General features: G+C 40.7%; 1 protein-coding gene across 1 annotated transcript in view; it reads left to right on the top strand.

Annotated features, from left to right (window-relative positions):
* CCDC191 (coiled-coil domain containing 191) overlaps nucleotides 1-20175 on the top strand; it is a 1143870-nt gene extending 1123695 nt beyond the window's left edge. Inside the window, exon 17 of the mRNA XM_044073155.1 lies at nucleotides 19485-20175. Within this exon, the coding sequence (XP_043929090.1) occupies nucleotides 19485-19623 (139 nt within the window). The 3' untranslated portion in view covers nucleotides 19624-20175. The remainder of the gene's footprint in view (nucleotides 1-19484) is intronic.
* The last annotated feature ends 922 nt before the right edge of the window (nucleotides 20176-21097 follow it).

Below are 21097 nucleotides of genomic sequence, written 5' to 3'. Positions count from 1 at the left end.
TCCCCATGTTGGTGATGATCAGGTCCAGTATGTTTTCCCCTCTTGTGGGAGTGGTAACAAGTTGTTCCATAGCATTTGAGTTTATAAATTCTAGGAACCTTTGGGCTGGGGTGTTGGAGCTAGAGTAATGCTCCCAGTCTATGTTTGGGTAGTTGAAGTCGCCCAATATAATGGTGTTTGGAGAGACCTTCATATTTTCCAGTGTTCTCAGGAAGGCCGAGTGGGGTTCCTGGGTTTGGGAGGGTGGTCTGTAGCAGGCTATAAACTGGAAGGCAGTTTTACCCACTGTTAGTTGCACATGGATCGTCCCTGATGCTTCGTGCTTTGCCACCAACCTGGAGGTGTGGGTATCTTTGATGAATATCGATACTCCCCCTCCTTTTGTGGTTCGGTCCAAGTTTTGGGGCCAAAAAGCATGGTATCATATACTGAGGATTGATAAAGTATGGATATATTGTATTATATTGTTTATCATGCTTTACAGATAGGAAAAAAGGTACTACATAACTTTACAGAATTTGTAAAACGAGGCAGCAAATAGTCCTCTGTCTTATTTGGAAGTTAATTGAGGGGGTGGTGGCAGGAAAAAGAATGGCTGAGCAGGAGTATATAACTGTCTGGAATGATGAGATAAAGACTACATGGTGTGGTATCTGCAGTGATAGTCACAAGATGTAAGATGTATGAGTGACAATGTAGCATGATCAAATGGGCATTAACTAAAGGATTAAGAGTAATGAGCTTAAATAAATTTATGGGTCAGAAGCAAGGTTAGATTCAGTTTAAGGGATACATGCAGTGTATTAGTTAGAAGGATAGATAGGGTGATTATCGAGAAAAGAAGAATATTTAAAGGCAGGAGGATTCAGGGAAAGCTTGAACAAGGTATACATCATGTGTTGTCAAAGGGCAGTTTTACAGGTTAAACTTCCCTGTTTTGCTGATTGAGAGTTATATGAAATGATAGGAAGAAAGCATGACAAATGATAAGATGATAGGATACGATAGAAAACAGTTAAGATGCAATTGCTATTAAAGGAAATAGAATAAATAGGGTGAGTCTGAAAAAAAAGATTGTGTGTGATATCCATCACCTATCTCCAACTTTTCTTCTCTCTTTCTTTCTCTCTCCATATGCTCCATGCTCTGCCTTACCTCATGGCCTGCTACCCATTCTCACCACTTACCATTAAATAGCTTCCCTTTCTCTTCTCTTCATGACCTGCACAGCATCCTCATTATGGTATTGGTTCAGCTGTAGGCACAACACCTGTATCCGGGCTAGAGGAGCAGTCAAGTGCTTCTTCTTACTGTCAACCACAACTGTAGCTGTAAGCAAACCAAGCCTACAAACCCCCCACCCTGAAGAGGCACCATTCTAGGATGTTTCTATAAAGCAATTTGAAGAGGGCAGACACACATCTCATTTTCTGCTGCTTTATTGTTTGTTGCCCTTAACCTTTTGGATTTCTATAGAAAATCTTCTGTCTTTCTAGCAAGCATGAGAGTTAGCGGCAGTGGTGGCTGGTGACTTCAAATCAAAGGGGGGCTGCAGGAGACAGCTGAATGGGTGGGGTCAATGGGAATGGGAGTGGTCAACTAGAAAGGGGAGGAGCTATGCTCAAAACCACAAAAACTGTAACTTTAATTAAATACTCTGCTCTGGGTGCCAAACCATCATTATGAGAGTCCAATCAAGACAAAATGAAGTGTAGAAGAAAAAACATATTTCAATCCATTGGCTGCATGACAGCTTACTTAATATCTAGATGGAAACAAAAAGGTTGTGAGGCATGAAAAAATAAATTACTTTTTAAATACATTACTGGAATGCTAGTCAAAATCAAGTATAAGAAAAAGAAGCAGCACTCAACTCAAACCACTTCTCCTTGTACTCCAGTTCAAATTATCATTTATATTCAGTTTTATTAAAGCACCAAGTAGCATGCTGAAAGTAGCACTTGTAAAAATGTTTCTTATCCAAAAAAGACCTGCTGCCTGCCTCTTGTCTCCTGAACCTGATTGACTTCTTCGAATCAGTCTCCAGAGCCATGGACAAGGGTAAAGTGGTCCACACAGCCTATCTAGACCTTGCCAAGGCCTTTGACACCATCCCCCACTCTGGAATCATAGATAAACTTACTAAGCTGGGCATTAATCCCTATGTCACCCAATGGGTTTCTAACTGCCTTACTGATAGAACCCACACTGTAAAAGTAGACGACTCCAAATCCAGCTCCAGACAAGTGACAAGTGGAGTACCTCAGGGTTCAGTCCTGGGACCGCTCTTGTTTGACATCTACTTCTCTGAAGTACAGGCCAACACTAAGGGACTCTGGATAACAAAGTTTGCAGATGACTGCAAACTGGGAGCCATTATTGAATCCCCAAATGATGTGGATACTCTACAAAAGGGCCTTACAGAAACAGATGCTTGGTGCCAGAGCCATGGGCTCAAGCTCAATGCCAAGAAATGTATAGTTATCCCCTTTGGGAAAAAACATGTATCCACAAATTACCATATAGGTGGCAGTACGCTAAACACCGAAAGTGTGATAAGAGACTTAGGGACACAGGTGGACAGTGGTCTCACCTTCGATAACCACATTGCCACAACAGTCAGGAAATCCTTCTGTGTGGCACACCTCATCACTAAGGGCTTTTCATCCAGAAAATAGAGGTCATTGTCCCACTGTACTCATCCCTTATTAGACCCATTATAGAATACAACACCCCATTTGGTATGTACCTCTCAAGACATCTGCAACAACTGGAAAGGCCGCAGAAATACCTCACTAAAAGAATCACAGGCCTAAAGCAGATGCCCTACGCTGACCACTTTAAAAAACTCCAGCTATACTCTGTCGCATATCGTCTACTCAGAGGCGATCTCTGCTTAACATACAAGACCATGTCAAACCCAGAGCTGTTGGATATGCTGTACTTAAAGAAATCCCAATTCTTCAGAGCCACACGCTCCAGGGATCTAAACCTTGTCATCACAATAAACAAAACATGCTGGAGGGATAGGTTCCTGACCCAGAGACTCCCCAGACTCTGGAATAGATTGCCCATACATGTCAAGCAGAGTGCCTCTTTGGCCCTCTTCAAAAGGAACCTTGACGATTGGATGGGAGAAAGGAAATTCACTCCGGGGATCATGTCAGTTGCCCTGCTAGACAGGGGTCCAGGGAAGTAAATAGTGTGGGAAGAAATAGCCAGGGAATTGTTATGGTTAGGCTTGTATAGGCCCTAGGGCTGATAGCCTAGTACCAACCTATGAACAACAGCTATCTACTTGTTTCATGGGGAATACATGATCAAAGTAAAAAATGAAAAGCAAACAGGAAACAAGCTCAACATACATTGCTTAAAGGATTACTGCACAGGATATGGACCACACATGATAGATTGGCATTCTGTTTAGTTTGCAGGTAAAACCTGTAATGAGCTCTTAAAATAATGTAATCCTGTCCTTTATCACAAATACTGTCATATGCATTTCAATACCCAAGGCTTATATGTTATCTAGTTTTGTAAGTATTCTCTGCATGGCAACAACAGAAAGGCTTTCAATGTTGGCAATTCTTTAGCAGTATGCTTATTAAAACTTACTTGCATCTTACAATCTCAGACAAGCTTACCAGATGGTCATTAAAGCACTTCTACTTAAACACAGAGCAACAGGCACTTTCTGAATAATAATAAGCATAAATCAACAGTATAAAAATATGACAGAAATCAGAACATTCTGCAAAATCAAGGACAGATGAAAAGCCATTGTAGTACTTGTGTCTACCTTGGATGGGGGGATAGTCTGCACATTTACACTGCATAACTGCTCCTTGCCTTGCTTGGACACATCCAGAGTCACTACATGGGGGAGTGGGGTGCAACAAGTATGTCACAATTTGAAATGTCTCTGGCTGACTGTGATGGCCCTGACACATTTGTCATACCTCTCAACCTCAGAGCAAGAAATCTGGACAAAGCCATACATAGAAGTTGGACAAAGGCCCAAAAATAAGGACAATTTTTAAATATTGCTCTTATAAACTTAGAAAGATAATAGAATAGTAGGTTTTGCATTAGTATGAATTTTCTGAAGGGTATGAAATCTGAAACTGAAATGTCTGTCATTATTTTCTAACTTAAGTCTTTAATGATTTGCCACTAATTTGCCAAAAAAAAAACACAATTTTATGAAAAATGGACCAAAAATGTGATTCAAAAATATAAAATAGCCACACAATACAGCTGGGAACCTGTCAAAGAAGGGACACTTTTTAATATTAGTACTGCTAACTTGAGCAGCTGACAAAATAAAATAATCTACATGCATTTCTGAAATAAAAGTAATCTATAACTGATTATTACAGTTATTTATTAATTGTAAACCCTCCATGTTTTCTTTCAAAATTGCCATTTTGCGTAGGGATTATTAGGGCAAGAGTAACATTTTGAGCCAAAATCAGGGACAGTTGAGAGGTTTGGATATGCCTAATTCTATAAAGCAATTTATTTGCATGTACCTCTCAACCTGTTAATGCAGGAAATCTGGGCAAGGCCAAATATATGGGGGAACATATAAATAGTACTAAAAATTGCTCTTGTATAAACTGAGACAGTTAATCGAATAACAGGTCTTGCTTTAGCATGCATTTTTCTGAAGGTTATGAAGTCTGAAACTCAGTGTCTGTCATTAATTAGTGACTTCATTCCTAAATGATTTGACAGAAAACCACATATTTTATGAGGAACAAACGTAAAATAAGGAGCAAAAATCTATTAATTCTGCAAAAATCTGGACAGTTGAGAGGTATAATTCAGCCGGGGCTGTCTTTGAGTTTACTGCCCTTCCCCCCTCACAAAATCATGTTCGAATGGAGCTTCCCCCTCTACAACCATTCCAATGAACCATTACTTGGCTATTTCACCCCATTTACCATAAACACTAATGTGCATAGTGCTTTACTTCTGCTATGATTTGGACTTCATTTAAAAGTTTTATTTTGCATTTTACAGCGCAAACACTAATAGATATATCTGCTAAACAAAGCAATGCAGTCTCACAATGAGAACAGACTTAGCATTAAAACTTCTCTGCCCTTGAAAGCTCACAATCACTGAAACAGCGTTGAAACCCACATTCAAAGAAAATACATTTTGCCAGTGGCAGATTAACTTTGGGTTTGGGCCGTTTTCATATCACAGGCCCCTTGCACACAAAACATACAAATGCTCTTTCATACACCTTCCTGATTGTATTAAATTATATTCCTTGTACAATACAGTACAGTTTTAGAGGGTGTTTTAAATTTATTGTTTTGAAAATTTTCCAGTAAACAATGAAACAAAATGCATGCACCAGTAATGAAAAAACTGCCCAATTCATAACATTTCCATCATAAACGTCTACTCAAACATCTACAGTCCACCAGTATCAGTACATATGCACAATCTCTGAAGAAGTAAAAGTCATCTAAATAATTCCACATTAAAGAGATCTGTAACTAATGAAGAGGTTGCTGCTAGCAAACAACTTTGTATTTCATTGTTTCATCTACAAATAAAGTGCCCGTTACCCTTGAGGAATAAATTGCCTATCTTACACTAAAAAAATGATAAGCTAGCAATATTGCAATAGGGAATGGATGGCAAACTGATAACAGGTTCATAGTTACTAGGTATATTTGCATCCACCTCTTTTGCAACACAGTACAGTATCAGCAATGCATCTATCTACTGTGGGAGTAGAACCCACAGCCTTCTGCATCAAAAGCAAGTATACTACCTGTTGTGCTATTAACAATGCAAGCAGACTCAGCATAAGCAGCACTAAACTTTTGCTCCCCTGCAGCTCTCAGCTCCTTGTAAAATTTACTCACTCAGTTGTAGCTCTGAACTTTACAGCACAATGGAATCTGGAAAAAGCCAAAGTTTATTGAGGGGGGGACAAAAGCCCTAAAACCAGGGACACATTTTAAAGATTGCTTATATAATGTTGGAAAGTTGCTAGAATAAAATGCTGTGTTACCACCATACATTTCACTGCCAAGCATTAAATCCAGGACCCTGTGCAAAACAGTCAGAGCAACATACCACTATGCCAAATCAGCTGTTTTGTGAAAGAGGAAGACGGAAACTTAAATGGCTACCATTTAGTAAATTCAGTTCTCACCATAGCACAGCTGTCAACCTCTTAGCACAAAACACCTGAACAAAGCCAATAATGTATGAATACAGCCCCCAAACATTCAGTGAATTCAGTTCTCACCATAGCTCTCAACCTCTTAGCAAAAAACACCCGGACAAAGCCAGTAATGGGGGAATATAGCCCCCAAACATATTCAGTGAATTCAGTTCTTACCATAGCTCTCAACCTTAGCACAAAACCTGAATGAAGCCAATAATGGGGGAATACAGTCCCAAAAATAGGGACAAATTTCAAATATCCATCTTATAAATTTAGAAAATTGCTAGAATAAAAGCTTTTGTGTTACCATACACTTTCTGAAGAATATGAAGTCTGATATTCAAATGCGTGTCATTTTTAACATTTGTTAACCAGGAAAGTCTGACTTGGAACAAAAGCTAATTTTTAGCAGAGGCCCAGGGAGAAACACTCCAGATAGACACATGTCTTTGTAAGATGGGAGGACACTAGAGGAAACAAAAATAGGGAAGGCATACAGACTCCACACAGAAGGTAAAGCACCCTAGCCAAGAATCAAACCAGAGAACATGTAGCTGTCAGGCAACAATGCTACCAATACACTACTGGCTTTACAAGGACACAAAAATACCAAAACCACAGATTTTATGAGGAGCAGAACAAGTATGAGGGAAAAATCTGCAACATTTTTACAAATGGTGGTGGGTAGGGAATTCATGCTCTTGCCACCTGGGCCCAAGGTACAGGGCTTAAGCCTTATTCTCTACCCACCACCATGTAGCACCTGGGGCATTACACACACACACACACACACACACACACACACACACACACACACACACACACACACAAACACACAAACACACAAACACACTACCTGGGCTATTTGTTGCAGCTGTAAATAAATCCTTCCACAGCTTCATTTGTTGGAGCAGCACTAAATAAATCCTTCCACAGCTTCGTTCGTTAAGCCTGCAAGATGTCCTTCCCTGACGAGACTCCCAGCTTGCTGATGTTGCAGTCCGAGTCCGATCCCTTTCCAGTTACAATCTATGCAGTTACAACTGCATAGACTTCTGGGATCTCTGCACTTGAATGCTTCTTAATCCGGACTGCTGCTGAGACAGTCTGCGCATGCTCCAGACTGTCTCAGCAGCAGTCTGGATATCGGAAATGCTAGTGTGCATGTGCAAAAGCCCACTACTTGCGATCGTTTTTTATCGTCTTTCTTTTTTATTTTATTTACTTTCTTTCTTATTTTACAGCTGGGGGGGGGGCTGCAGTTGAGGCAGTCCAATAGCACGGGCCACCCCTGGTTAGCGGTGACCATTTGAATTGTCAGGACCCACATGAGTGAGCCCCATAACATGAAGACTGATTGGCCGAAAAAATAGATTTACATATACCAAGTCCAATATGGCCATTTCTCAGAATATTCCCTTTTCTCTCAAGGTATTGCTATCCTAGAGTTAGTATAAATACGTTTGGGGGTGTGGGGGGTGCAGAGATCATTGCCTGCCTTGAGAAAAAGAAGTTTAAAAGAGGAGTGATGTTAGAGGTTCACTCTCTTTTTGGATTTTTGGTCCTTTTTTTTCCATGTGTCTCGATTCAGTGTTGCAAATGCCAGCATTTCATTAGGGAGCCAGATTTACATGTGGTATGTCTGAGATGCTCCCCTAACTTGGCCTTGCCTGTCTTGTAGACTTTTATAACCAGCAGGCTGGACTAGAAATAGTCTTTGAATCTTTGGCTGTTCTTCAGCTACATGAGACACCATTATTCTGCCCTTCTACTCATTTAGGAAACCCTGTCAGTTGTCACCCACTCCTCATATACTTGTTTTTTATTTCTAAACTGTCTTTGGTATGGAGTCTTTCCTTTAAACTCTTAAGATGTCCTATTATAAATCACTGCACTTCTTTCATTTTGACTCATTGTCTTCTTATGACATTGTTATATGTCAGTTCATTTTTCTGCTTTGTTCTTTTTATGGGCTAATACGAAAGTACTAGGCTAAGCTGCCCTTGCCAGCTATTTTAAGCCGAACCACCTTCCCTTTTGGTGCTTGATTTAGCCCATCCGTTTGGTGTTACACTGGCCTTACCCATCCCATGGTCTATAATTATATATTACCATAGTCAAAATAACTGGCATCATGCCATAAAGAATTTGAGGGAAGCCCTGCATAGGATAAAGCATTCAGAAGCTGCAACTGTAGTACAGGAGGAAGTTGTGGGTTAAATGTTCTATTACCCATCCATAGATCCAAGTTGCACTGAAATATGGACATGGATGAGCTCTTTTTTTTTTTTTATATAAAGTGGATGGAGAGTCTATTCCAGAGCTGTATTACCCTCTTTGCGATTTATTTGTCCCACTAAACCATATTTTTAACTTTGCAAAACAGGTTTGTATTCCTGGACCAAGTATTTCAGATGCCATTTGACTTGCTGATGTGCAGTAGGCCCATCACTATTAGGTTGGAGGATGCCTTATATCCCAAACACAGGCCGCCTCTTAGTGGTCTGTAGGATATCAAGTATAGTGGCAGGGCTTTAATTCAGTCCTTGTAGGGCATATTATTTAGGCCTTGTGTCTTTTTAGTAGGGTGTCTCTCTGGGTGCTCCAGTTGTAGCACGTGCCTGGACCAAGATACATGCCAAAGGGGACATTATATTCAATGACTGACCTAATGAGGGCTGACTAAAGGGGGACAAAGATCTCAAGATCTAGACACAATCTCTTTGTTTATAACCATCACAATAGAGAAGGCCTTTCTTATGACAGTGGACACGTTGGTTGAAAGTATGGTCACTGTTAACATGAGTTCCCAAATCCTGTACAACTGGGTCAACTCTAAAGGGCACATTGTCAGTGTGGTTAATTTCCTGAGGTAGATGACTTCTCAAGGATTACAGTAATGTATTTTTTGGAATTTAGTTTCAGTCCATGATTCTGGCATCAGTTATTTGTTTGGACAGACCTTTCTGCAGGATGGCTGTCATGTAGGGATTCGATAACTGCTCACAGCGTGCAATCATCTGCAAGCTTAGTCAGCCAGAGACCTTTGGTACTGGCTTTTACTTCACAGAAGTATCTTCCCTTCTTTTGATCTCCTGAGTCCTACCCATGAGTCATTTGTCAATTCAGTGGGTAACACAGGGGTTTATTTAGCTTTTCTACTGTGGCTGAATGGGGGATTGTGTCAAAAGCTTTGGCCAGTTTAAGGTAAGCTGTGTGTACCATTTTACCTTTATCCTTTCAGCAGTAGAAATGTCTTAAGAGAGTTTAGACCTGCCATTTAAAGTGACCATCATAGAAAGTATCTTACCAGGCGTCCTACCTTTAGCAGCCACCCCTCCTTTAAACAGCGTAACATGACCAAGCAGTCAAGTACAGCCATTTGCTACAGTACGATCTTATCACTGTTCAGGGGTATTTTTTCAAATCTACCCCTCTTCATAACATACCAATCAAGAAAAAAAGTGGAACAGACATACATCCTGAGTGAAGCCCAGTAAGCATGCTAAGAAATTGATTGTACAGCTTTTAAGTTCCAGCTGCCTTTAAGAAGTAACACCCATGGCACAAATGCTTCTTTAAAATTGTTATCCAAGAGAGAACTAAAAACTATATTATTTTAATTAAAACAGCAAAAGCATCATAAGTGCTTTCAGTATCATGCCTATTTTTTCATACAAGCACAACTATTTGACAAACATTTACAGGTTCTTAGTCTGGGTTTATGGCTATGTAATTTGGTATAGCAAGTAAAATACTGAGGGGCATACTGCACGCCCACATTGGGTTGCAGCCAGCAATTCTAAATTTGTTTACCGAGGTACCAAGCACTCCAAAAGGGTACGGCCTTGTTTTTTGTTTCCTGACAGCTCATAAGGCATTAAAATTTACCTAATAACATTTTAAATTTGCAGTGCACATACATTACGTTTTAGTAGTTTAACAGTGCCTGCTATGCTGGCTCATTTCTTTTTTGTATGGGTGACGGGTCTGAACGTATGAGAATTGGAGCCTGTCAGTTAGAGAAAACACTGCTCACATTAATAATAATAATGATGATGGTGTTTACATACATGGTGCACGTCTGGTTACACTCTGAGATGATGGCATGGGTGCACACTTATACTCTGCTCATAGAACGAGAAAGCCATCAAACTAAGAGCATCACAGAACTTCGAAACTGCTTCATATTCAAACATGCCAACTCTCAGCTTTATCTGAGTTTGCAGAACTTCTCTTATTTTGCCTCATACTTTCGCCCAAAGCTCATAAAATATTTGATTTTCTTAATTGCAGTTAGCCCGTAATGACATTGTAGAGTTTCATGCATCTTATTGCTCTGAACATGCATGTTGATGCAAAATTGTGTACAAATGACCCAGTCTTGAACCATTGTCACCATTCATTATTTTTTTGTCCAGAAACCTTGAGCAAAGAATTTGAGAGTAATGGAAACAACTGTTCAAGATTAGGGCTGCTGCCTTTTCAGAACCACGGAGTGGGATATTTTTTCTGAAAACATGTAATTTTGCAAAACAAACCATGCTCGCAACCAGTGCAAACAGATGAACTTCACTCTGTTGCCAAAACAAATGCTTGCTTGTATATGATTTTAGTTGCTCCTGTTCTTTTATCTCATGTCCATAAGTTTCAGATACAGAATGCTTGTTTTATGCAATGATTACAGAAAATTAGAGAAAACATTTTGTCCCAAAATTTCATGATATTTGCCATGTATCACGTCTTTTTGCACAATGCCACTTTCCATATAAGGAACAGAGACATGTGACAATGCTATATCAGATTTATTTTATTTATTTATATTGTTTACCAGGGTAGTGTACTGATTGCAATTCCAATTTTTAAGTACAGTCCGGGTGAACTGGATCACATAAGAAATGAACAAAACATATTTACAGATGCAAGAATATGCTACAACGTTTAGTTCAAGAAGCAGTCTACAATGTCAAAACATGGATGAAAAATAGAAACATACTTAGCAGCCCTTTTGGGAAAGGATGTACCCATAATGACTGAGATGACTTATGCAACAGGGATTGTGGCACATCGTTATATAGAGAGGGTTGGGATGAAGACATTAGAAAAGGAGAGTTTAATTACTGTTGCAGGAAAGGACACCAATGGGAGAAAACAGAGAAATTGTAAGACCAGCATGCATGCAGAGGAAAGAGGAGTATAAAGGAGAGGAAGTTTAAGAAATGACAATAAGGAGAGAGAATGAACCAGAAAGACTAAGTAATAAGAGGTGTCACAGTCTGGACAAGGTAATACAAGCGCTATACTCTCCCTGACTTCACAGCATATCCTTGTTTTTACCTCTTATTTTTGGTATGTTCAGTGCAAAATCGGTGCTTTAATGCAGAACAGTAATTATAGGGTTACCACCTGTCCCTCTTTGCACAAGATAGTCCCAATTTGTGCAGTTGTGTCCCACAGAAAAAAAAAAAATGAAAAAAAAATCTCTGGATGTTAGGGAAAAAAATCAATGTGAAGTTGTAACTCACCGTTCATTCGTACTGATGGGATCGGCTCCAAGTTGGCCTAGTACAAAGCTCGAGGCCAAATCCCTATCCCATGATGCACTTAGAGTTACCCCAGATCTAGTTTGCTGCTGCAACAGATCGGAGGTTCTCACTAGAAAGTAAAACCTTTATTTTACAACTATTTCTGTTAATATTCTTAGTATTTGAATAGATAGTAGTTTTAGATACTTTTATAAGCTCTTTTAGCTTAATAGTATAGTTCCTTTCTCTAGAGTGTTTTCTAATATCTTGTTGGCCTCTTTTTCTAGACCTAGTTAAAGTGTGTTTTATCTTATACTTAAGAGTGTGCTTTCTTAGTGACCTTTTGTCACAATTTATAGACAATTTAGATAAGGTTTATTTAGAGTGTGCTTAGTTTAGAATTTAGATAAGGTTAGTGTGTGTGTCAAATTGCAGCTAGATTTTTTAGTCTGCTTAGCATTGATATAGTATGCCTTTAGACAGAGTTTTTCTGTCACAGTTAATATTTATCTGTCTAGATAATTACGTGTGTGTGTGTGTGTGTGTGTGTGTGTGTGTGTGTGTGTGTGTGTGTGTGTGTGTGTGCGTGCGCCATCAGCCTAATTTTTTTCCAAAGGCTGTTTGACTATTGGTTACTGTTCAATTTTTCTTAAGTCTTTGCTTGACAGTAATCTGTTTAATTCTGTGTTTGGTGCATTATGGCTGACCAAGATAAGCATCCCAAGTCAGGCTTTAAAAAGTGCCCCAAATGTGGCCAAAAAATGTCTGTCACTGACAGTCATGTCAATTGTGTGTACTGTTTAGGAGCTTTGCATTTACAGGATAGCTGTTCCATATGCCATTCTTTCTCCTCCAGAGTCCTCCAGGAGAGAAAGAGGAAGTTGATAGACAGAAGCTTGTTGAAACCCTCTTTCCAAGAAGCTTTGATCGACCAAGATGGATCCAGTAACTCCTCAAAGTCTTCTAAGACTTCTGAGACAAAAAAAAATCTAAGAAATCTTCAACTTCGGCTCCACAGACATCGGAGCCGACAGTCTTATCTTTACGGAGCTGGTCCCCAGTCATGGAACCGTTATCCGAAATACAATACCTAAGTCTCCTTTATTACAACTGGTACCACCTTTCGTCCATTCATCTCAGTCCTCTATTAGCCGTTCTGATCTAGATGTGGATCATGTGGTACAGAAGCTGTTACAGGCACCGGCCTTTGCAAAAATTTTATCGGCTCTGACCCAAGTGGCTTTAGAGCCAAAGACCCTTATGCCAGCTACAACTCTTCCTCCTCCGAGCCAAACTGGTCCTTCGGAGCTAGAGGAGTCGGACTTGTTGATTGTGGAGCCTTTGGAGCCGATGCCTGCTCCAGTGTCTTTGGCTCCATTCACTCTGATGTTCTCGGTGCCGATTGAGGACTATAGGAGCCGACACTCTCTGGTCAGGTCCAGGGAGGATAGTTGGACCGACTTGTCAGTTCCGACTCTGCCTCTTGGGGTTTCAGCTCAGATGAGCTCAGCTCCTACCTCGGGCTCAGAGCCCACTGTCCTGGTGCTGGGGGTATCAACAGTTTCCATGGATCCGTCAGACCATTTGCATCGGAGCAGGGGTGCCTTCGATGCCATGAGGAGAGTTATGTCTCCTAAGACTTCTTTGACCTCAGGTCTGGCTTCTTCCTCCCCTAAAGTGCCTGCATCTGTTTTTGCCTCACAGATCCCGACCAAGCGTAGAGACTCAGAGCCTCAGGAAGCCCCATTGGGTGGCCCATGCTCTTCCAAGACCTCACCAGAAGCTCCCACTGATGAGGTTCCCAGGAAGAGTGTTTGTAAGAGGAAACATCTAGACTCCCCTCAGGAGTCCTTAACATCTCATACTGATTTGGATGAATTAGAAGAGTCCCCACGGTCTACCTCTGAGGATATCTCTTTTGCAGAGATACTTGAAATCCTTAGGCAGAGGGGTGACTGGCAGTCCACAAACCCTACTGAAGACGAGTCGGTTCTCCTGAAGGCTTTCGGGTCTCAACCCTCCACCTCTTGGGTGTCTCCACCCTTTGATGAGCTTATGCAGCTAGTTTCATGAAGGGCGTGGGAGTCTCCGGACACCATGGAGCCTGTCCCTAGGAGGCCTGATAAGTTTATATCTGCTCCCCAAGATAAATCTTTTTGATCAAAGGTGTGCCAGTTGATGCTATGGTGGTGGTGGCAGCCACCAAAAAGAAAATGTCAGAAACTTCCTCTTCTATCCATCCTCCTAACAGAGAATCTGGGATCATGGATAGATATGGGAAGCACATTTTTAGTTCAGTGGCTTTTGCACTCCGTTTGCTTAACTACTTAACCCATTTCACAAGACCTTAAAGAGCTGGGAGATGCTCTTCAGGGTACAGTAGCTGCAGGGGCTACAGACATAGTTGCCTCCCAACTTGCTACCCTCAACTCCATTGTTAATTCGTCCATGCACCTCATTTCATATGCAGCTGATGGAACGAGCAGGGCAGCGGGTACAGATGTTGCTCTTAGGAGACACTCCTGGATGCGCTTGTGTTCCTTCACGGAGCCCTTCAAGTCATCCTATGTGAATACCCCTTTTGATGGCTCGTCCCTTTTCGGGCCCAAAGTTAAGGAAACTTTGACCAGGTGTGAGCAGGAGGGAAAGATTCTGTCTGCTGTAGGAGTCCGTTTTTCCACCCCTACCAGACCCTACCCCAAGGGTCAAAGGGGAGGGAAAATGTGGTTCTGAAAAGCCCAAGAAGCCTTTCAGGACACACGTGATGAACCCCCCCTCCAGGAGCAGAGGAGGGGGCAATAATGGAAGACACCGCCCTCGCAGCAGTGGGGGTCCGCAAAACCAGGGTGACAGAGATCACTTATTTGGGAGGCCCTACCAGTGTTCCTGAAAGGAGGCCCGACTGTCCTGCTCTGGAGGAAGTCAGGGGTTGCTTATCTTTGTACACAGATGCCTGGCTCAAAATAACAAATGACAACTGGGTACAAAGTATCATTTCCAGAGGATACTTCATGCCATTCATCACACCCCCTCCACCGACAAGAAAAATCCCGGATGTTCCACCCAGTTATAGGGAACAAGCAACAGTAGAGGTCCAAATGTTGCTAAGAAAAAGAGTCATCCAGCCAGTCCCAGCAGACCAGACAGGATCCGGAACTTACTCAAGATTCTTTTTAGTTCCAAAAAAGACAGGGGACTGGAGACCTATATTGGGACCTCAGCAGGCTAAACAAATCTGTCAAGAAAGAGAAGTTTCGGATGGTCACACTTCAGTCAATACTTCCCTTCTTAGGGAGAGACAGTTGGATGTGCTCTATAGATCTCCAGGATGCGTACTACCATATAAAAATGGTCTGACCATCCAGGGATCATCTGCGCTTCTGGCTAGGAGTCAATCATTACCAGTTTCGAGCACTGCCCTTTGGTCTCACTACAGCCCCCTGAGTGTTCACCAAATGTATGGCAGTGGTCACAGCTCACCTTAGACGTTTAGAATTCCAGGTGTGTCCGTACCTAGACGATTGGCTCCTCACCGCCACCACCAGGCATCAACTCATTCAAGCCAAGGAATCCACTCTGTCACTCTGCAGTCAGCTGGGCATTACAATAAACTCAGAAAAATCTGCCTTGCCGCCATCGCAGCATATTGTCTTTATCGGAGCAGAACTGGACACCACCATGCTAAAACTAACAATAGAAAGAGTCTTATTACTCCGTCAGCAGGTCCGCATTCTAATATCCAAAAACAAGGCTCCAGCATCAGAAGTTCTAAAATTGTTAGGTATGATGGCAGCAGCAGTTCTGGTCATACCACTTGGTCGCATACACATGCGGATACTGCAATGGCTGTTATTCACTCAGTGGTCTTACCAAGAGCTTCCCATGTCTCACCTGATAATGATCACAAACTCTTGCAAAAAGGATCTTCAGTGATGGTTGACCTCTCTTCATGTCACGATAGGACGTCCCTTTGTTTTACCCCCACTAGTGGCCACAGTGACCACGGACGCTTCCCTGATATGGGGGGGGGGGGATTTTCAGAGAAAGACAGCCTAAGGCACATGGACCGATCAAGAGACACACCTGCATATCAATGTCTTAGAGATGAGAGCAGTACTTTTGGCATTGCAGTACTTTCAGGACTCTCTTCCTCTGGACATGATTGCGATTCAGACAGACAACATGTCAGTGGTCTGGTACTTGAACAAACAAGGAGGAATCAGGTCATATTCCCTTTGTTGCGAGGCCCTAAGAGTATGGCAGTGGGCTATATCCACCCAGCGCTTTCTGTTTACATTGTGATAGCAGACAAGCTGAGCAGAGCAATTTTGTTGCCTCACGAGTGGTCCGTCAAGAAAGAAATAGTGGACAGGATATTCCGCAAGTGGGGGGCCAGCCTTCCTGTGACCTTTTTGCCAGTCACATAAACAGGAAATGCAGAAGATACCTTGCCCTGATTCTCCCTTCGGGAGAAGCCCCAAGGGACGCACTTGTAAAAGATTGGCCCTGGGTCTACTCTATGCATTCCCACCAATCCCAATTATACCCAAGGTATTATAGAAAGCAAAAGCCCTGGGAAGGACCATCATTCTATTAGCCCCTCATTGGCTTTGTCAGATATTGTTCCTCTTCCTTCGATTTCATCTTTTGGAGGACCTCTGGATCCTGGACCCAGTTCTGGACCTTCTGATGCATTCGTCGAAGGAACTTCATCCCTCTCTGCAGTCCCTGAAGCTGACAGCTTGGCTGCTCCAATTCCCATCATAGCCAGGTTCCATAACCTTTCCAATGGAATGAAGCAAATTCTCTTATCCTGTCATAAATCCTCTACGAGGATGTTATACCTTAGCAAATGGAAAAAAAATTTCTATGTGGGCCTCTAAAAACAATATTGATCCTTACCAAACCTCTATGGCCTCTATACTAGAACTCTTGACCATGATCTAAAACCAAGGAGCTGCAGCAGCAACAGTCCGTGTTCAACTTGCTGTTATTTCTAACTTTCATCTTGGATTTGAAGGATTGAATATTATGTCACACAAATTATCCAAAGTTTTTCTCAAAGGGACCTTTCATTTCAGACCACGCGTGAAATCTCCCTATTCTCCATGGAATCTAAATTTTATGCTTTCCCACATTATTCTTCCTCCATTCGAACTAGCCTCCTCATGTGGCCTCAAATTTTTGTCATGGAAAACTATCTTTTTAGTGGCTATTACTTCAGCCCGCATTGTGTCGGAGCTTCAGGCCTTGTCCATTAAACCTCCTTACTTGATTTTCCATGCTGACAGAGTCTCACTTCAAACAAACCCCTCTATTTTGCCTAAGGTTTGCACTGAAACCAATCTTAACCAAATTATTGATTTTCCAGTTTTCTTCCACAGTCAAATCTAGAATACATGCTGCCCAAACTTAATGTTCACAGACAGCTCAGATTTTATTTGGATATAACAAAAGATTTCAGGACATCATATCAGCTTTTTGTTTCCTTTTCAGACTCCGGGAAAGGTATGCCAGTGGCTAAAACAACTCTGTCTAAATAGTTATCTGATTGTATCACCTTTGCTTATTAAGCTGCCAATATGCCCTTACAACATAAAATTAAAGCCCACTCAATCAGAACAGTTTCTACATCTTCTGCTTTTTCTGCCAGACTTTCTATTGATGACATTTGTGCAGCAGCCACTTGGTCAAAACCTCATACCTTTATCACTCATTACAAAGTTGACAGGGCCTCCTTTGGTTCCACTGTCCTGAAAAATATACTCCGGTGAGCCACCCGAGATAGATGGTGCTTGGGACGCTACCCATCAGTAGGAATGAACAGTGAGAGAGAACAACTTCACATAAAGAAGTTATGTACTTACCATAACGTTCCATGTGAGTTGTTCATCTCGCCTTCATTCTTACGTCCCTCCCTCCTACACCCTCATGGGCTTTTAGATGACTGAGATGCTGGATCCATCCTGGTTGCTCAATCCTACTATACCTTCTCTTTGGGAATGATAAAATGACATATGTTATTGTTATACACAGCAAACAAGATCTGAGGTAACTCTAAATGCATCATGGGATAGGGACTTGGCCTTGAGCTATTTGAAGACCTTGAGCTTTGTAGTAGGCCGACTTGGAGCTGAGGGATCGTCTCCGAAGCCATCAGTAAGAATGAAGGCGAGATAAACTCACATGGAACGTTATGGTAAGTACATAACTTCTTTTTTTTAAGTTTTATTTAATAGTTGCATGAAGCAATTAATTTGTATCTGAAACAATTGAATGTTGTATGAAACAGCTTAAGCAACAAAAATGCCACAAGAATAAGCTTTTATTTTGGCAAGAAAGTGAAATTCAGTCCATTGTATTGGTTATGGGTACAGCTTGTCCTTCAAAACCGTATCCATAACTAACGCAATGAAGTCTCACTTTGGGCATACGAGAAGCTGGCAACCTTAATCACTGAGGATTGCTGTTATTGAACAATAACATACATTCTAGATTTAGAATTCTGGTGCCATATTTTGGATCTGTTCTTCAGTTTGCGTTTGAAAGTTGGTATCCCACAATTCCATCGGAGTGGGTGGGGGTTACGTATTTATGTATGCAAATGGTATGTTAATTGGCATACAGATTTGTACCTATTTTTCATGGGCCTTGCCCAGATTTTTGATATTTCCAGGTTGAGAGGTATGATCTTATTTCAAACTGTTTTTTTTTTTGCTGTCCTGCAATATGATAGATATTATCAGCATGGTATAAATCATATATTTATCTTTAATCTGGTCATTGCAGAAAAGTTGCTTTTAAGATCTTTGTATGCAAGGTTTATAGTGTGGTGTACTTCTTGGTTTCTTAAGTAAATGACATTCTTAGCCCACCCAGTAATGCTTTTAGAAAAGGTGTTGTGCAATATATTCCCAAAGGCACAGCGTTACACCTTTGCTTTGAAAGTTTTCTTGAGAATAAGATTTTCTTTCCTATTCTATATATATATATATATATATATATATATATATATATATATATATATATAATGTATAGACTTACATATATAAATTATCCACCTGCTCTTTAAAGACAGAGTAAAGGAAGTAACTCATATCATAAGCATACGTCAGAGGGTGTAAATATTTATGTTAGTATTGCTTCTTTTTTAATGTCAGTTATAGCTTGCAGAAGTTTCTCATAGCTTCCTAGAAATATGACATCTTAATTTTAATTTTTTTTTTTTACTAGAATCTCCTTACTGCTTCTGTGTCCTTATTGATCAGGTGACCATAATGCAATTCATATCAAAATTGGAAATCTGGAAGCTTAGCTGACAGAAACTGGGGTACGAACTGTTTAACAAGCTTCATCATGGAGTCCTGGGTATTATTTGTCTGTCATGTAACTTTGAATAAGTTAACCAGATAGTATTCCTGGGTCACTATAATAAATTATTATTAATAATTAAAAATATATAATATGTTGTACTGTGCTTTACTGACACACTTGAACTTAATGGTACTGGACAACAAACTGCACTATCAGCACATACTGTGTACTCTGGAGAACAGTGTGATAGTTTATGTATGTTCCAAATTATCAAACATTTTAAAAATGTGGATGCCATCAGAAATGTGTGAAGCTTATCAATTTCAGAACTACGTATGCTTCCAGTTATACATTTCTAAGTTGTAAGTATTAGTTTAAGTGGAGGCTCATTTTAAAAAGAAGTACTAACTTTATTTTACTTTCTTTTATGCCCTTATCTTGATATCTAGGAGAGTGATTTGTAATGCTTTTCATGCCTGGAGAAGATTTCCCAAAATCATTAAAGAGGAAAAACGAAGAGAAGAGAGAAGGGAGCAACTTAGAAAGAAAGTGGCTGAGATTCTACCAGATTTCAGGAACTCACAATAATATTAGAAAACAAAGAATGGGGTAACACCAGACTGTTATACAGACCCCACAAAAAAGAGGAGTCTGCAAAACATTTAGATGGTGGTTAAAAGGAATTAAGTTCAAGTTTCAGAAAAAAATTCCGTCTTAAGCATTCATTTGGGCTATTGCAGACTTTGTTGTTTCCCGATTTTGCAAAATGTTGAATGTACTAGTAATCGATTTTGCTGGAAAAGTAAGTATGCAAAAGTGGTTAGTTATACCCTGCCACATACTAAATGGGTTGTATTACTGTACAGTCCACTTGGAAATGTGGTACACCCCTTTAGGTTACTGAGTAACTGCAAAGCCTCAGAAGTTTCAGTATGAACATATGAACCTTTAACAGTAAGTTGCTTTCCAAATTAGCTTATTTTGTAATATGAATTTGCCTATTAAAAAAGGCCAAGAACTGCCCTTCTTCTAGGGTATGTTAGTAATGTGATCATTAGGATTCCACAGAACATTTTGTAGCAGCAATTCACAAGGCTTGTTCACAGCATTGCAGATGAAATAAAAAGGCATTGGTAGCTTCTTCTCGGTTTCATTTCCTTCATACTGTCATCACTCATCCTTAATCTTCTTAGAAGGCTGGTTCATTCTTTACCTTTTCCACTGAACTTTATTTTTAGAAGAAATAGTTTTATACAGATTTCCATCTCACGTTTTTATGTTTGTTGCTGATAGTGCCTTTGTTGCCAGTTTTTAATGACTGATGATAAACATGTGCCTTTGCTTGTACATTAATGTGTTTGCACTTTATATTTGGCTTAGAAATGATGTTCTCAGATAACAGCATACTCAAAAATGTAAAGTCTATTTAAGAAATGTGTCGTGGAACAGTATATGTCCTTCTGTATCACTGCTGCAGTACATCACCTCTGATACCTCCTGCCAAGAATACCCCAACATCTAGCCAGTATACCAAAGCCTTTATTACCCAGGGAGCATTGTATGTCAGATGTGTGCTCCCTGTGCAAGCATAGGGCATAAAGGTGACATGTATGTTCCTAACTCAGAACTATGTTGCCACCAGTCTGAATGCCTTTCACTTTGATGGTGATACCGAGCCTATGTCTCTCAAGGAAGTACTCCATTGGGGTTCTTTTTTATTTTTCTTATATTGTTGAGTGGGTCACATGTCATCCAAGAAAAGAAAATGTCAGTGTGGGAGGCAGATTTCCCCATAAAGAATGCCACAATAGGTGCCTGTTTTACTTAGGAGTGTTCCACAACCACACCCAGTGTTCCATCGGTCAGGATTTTATTCCAAAGACTTTGGGTAGATACCTTTCTTCACTTTTCCATTTACCTTAAAAACAAGTGTCTTAAGCTGTTGGCCCAAGGTACCATAGCAGAATCCGCTTGCCCTGAGGTATGCCCACTGTTCAAGAAGGAGGCCAAGAGTCTTGTCTGAGTCTGCTTCTGTCCAGCCTCCATCAGACATCTCTCCTGA

This window comes from Protopterus annectens, chromosome 5.part1 (genome assembly GCF_019279795.1).
Source record: "Protopterus annectens isolate FY-2018-M chromosome 5.part1, PAN1.0, whole genome shotgun sequence".
NCBI classification, from domain to species: Eukaryota; Metazoa; Chordata; order Ceratodontiformes; family Protopteridae; genus Protopterus; species Protopterus annectens.
This window is presented reverse-complemented; position numbering and strand designations above follow the sequence as displayed.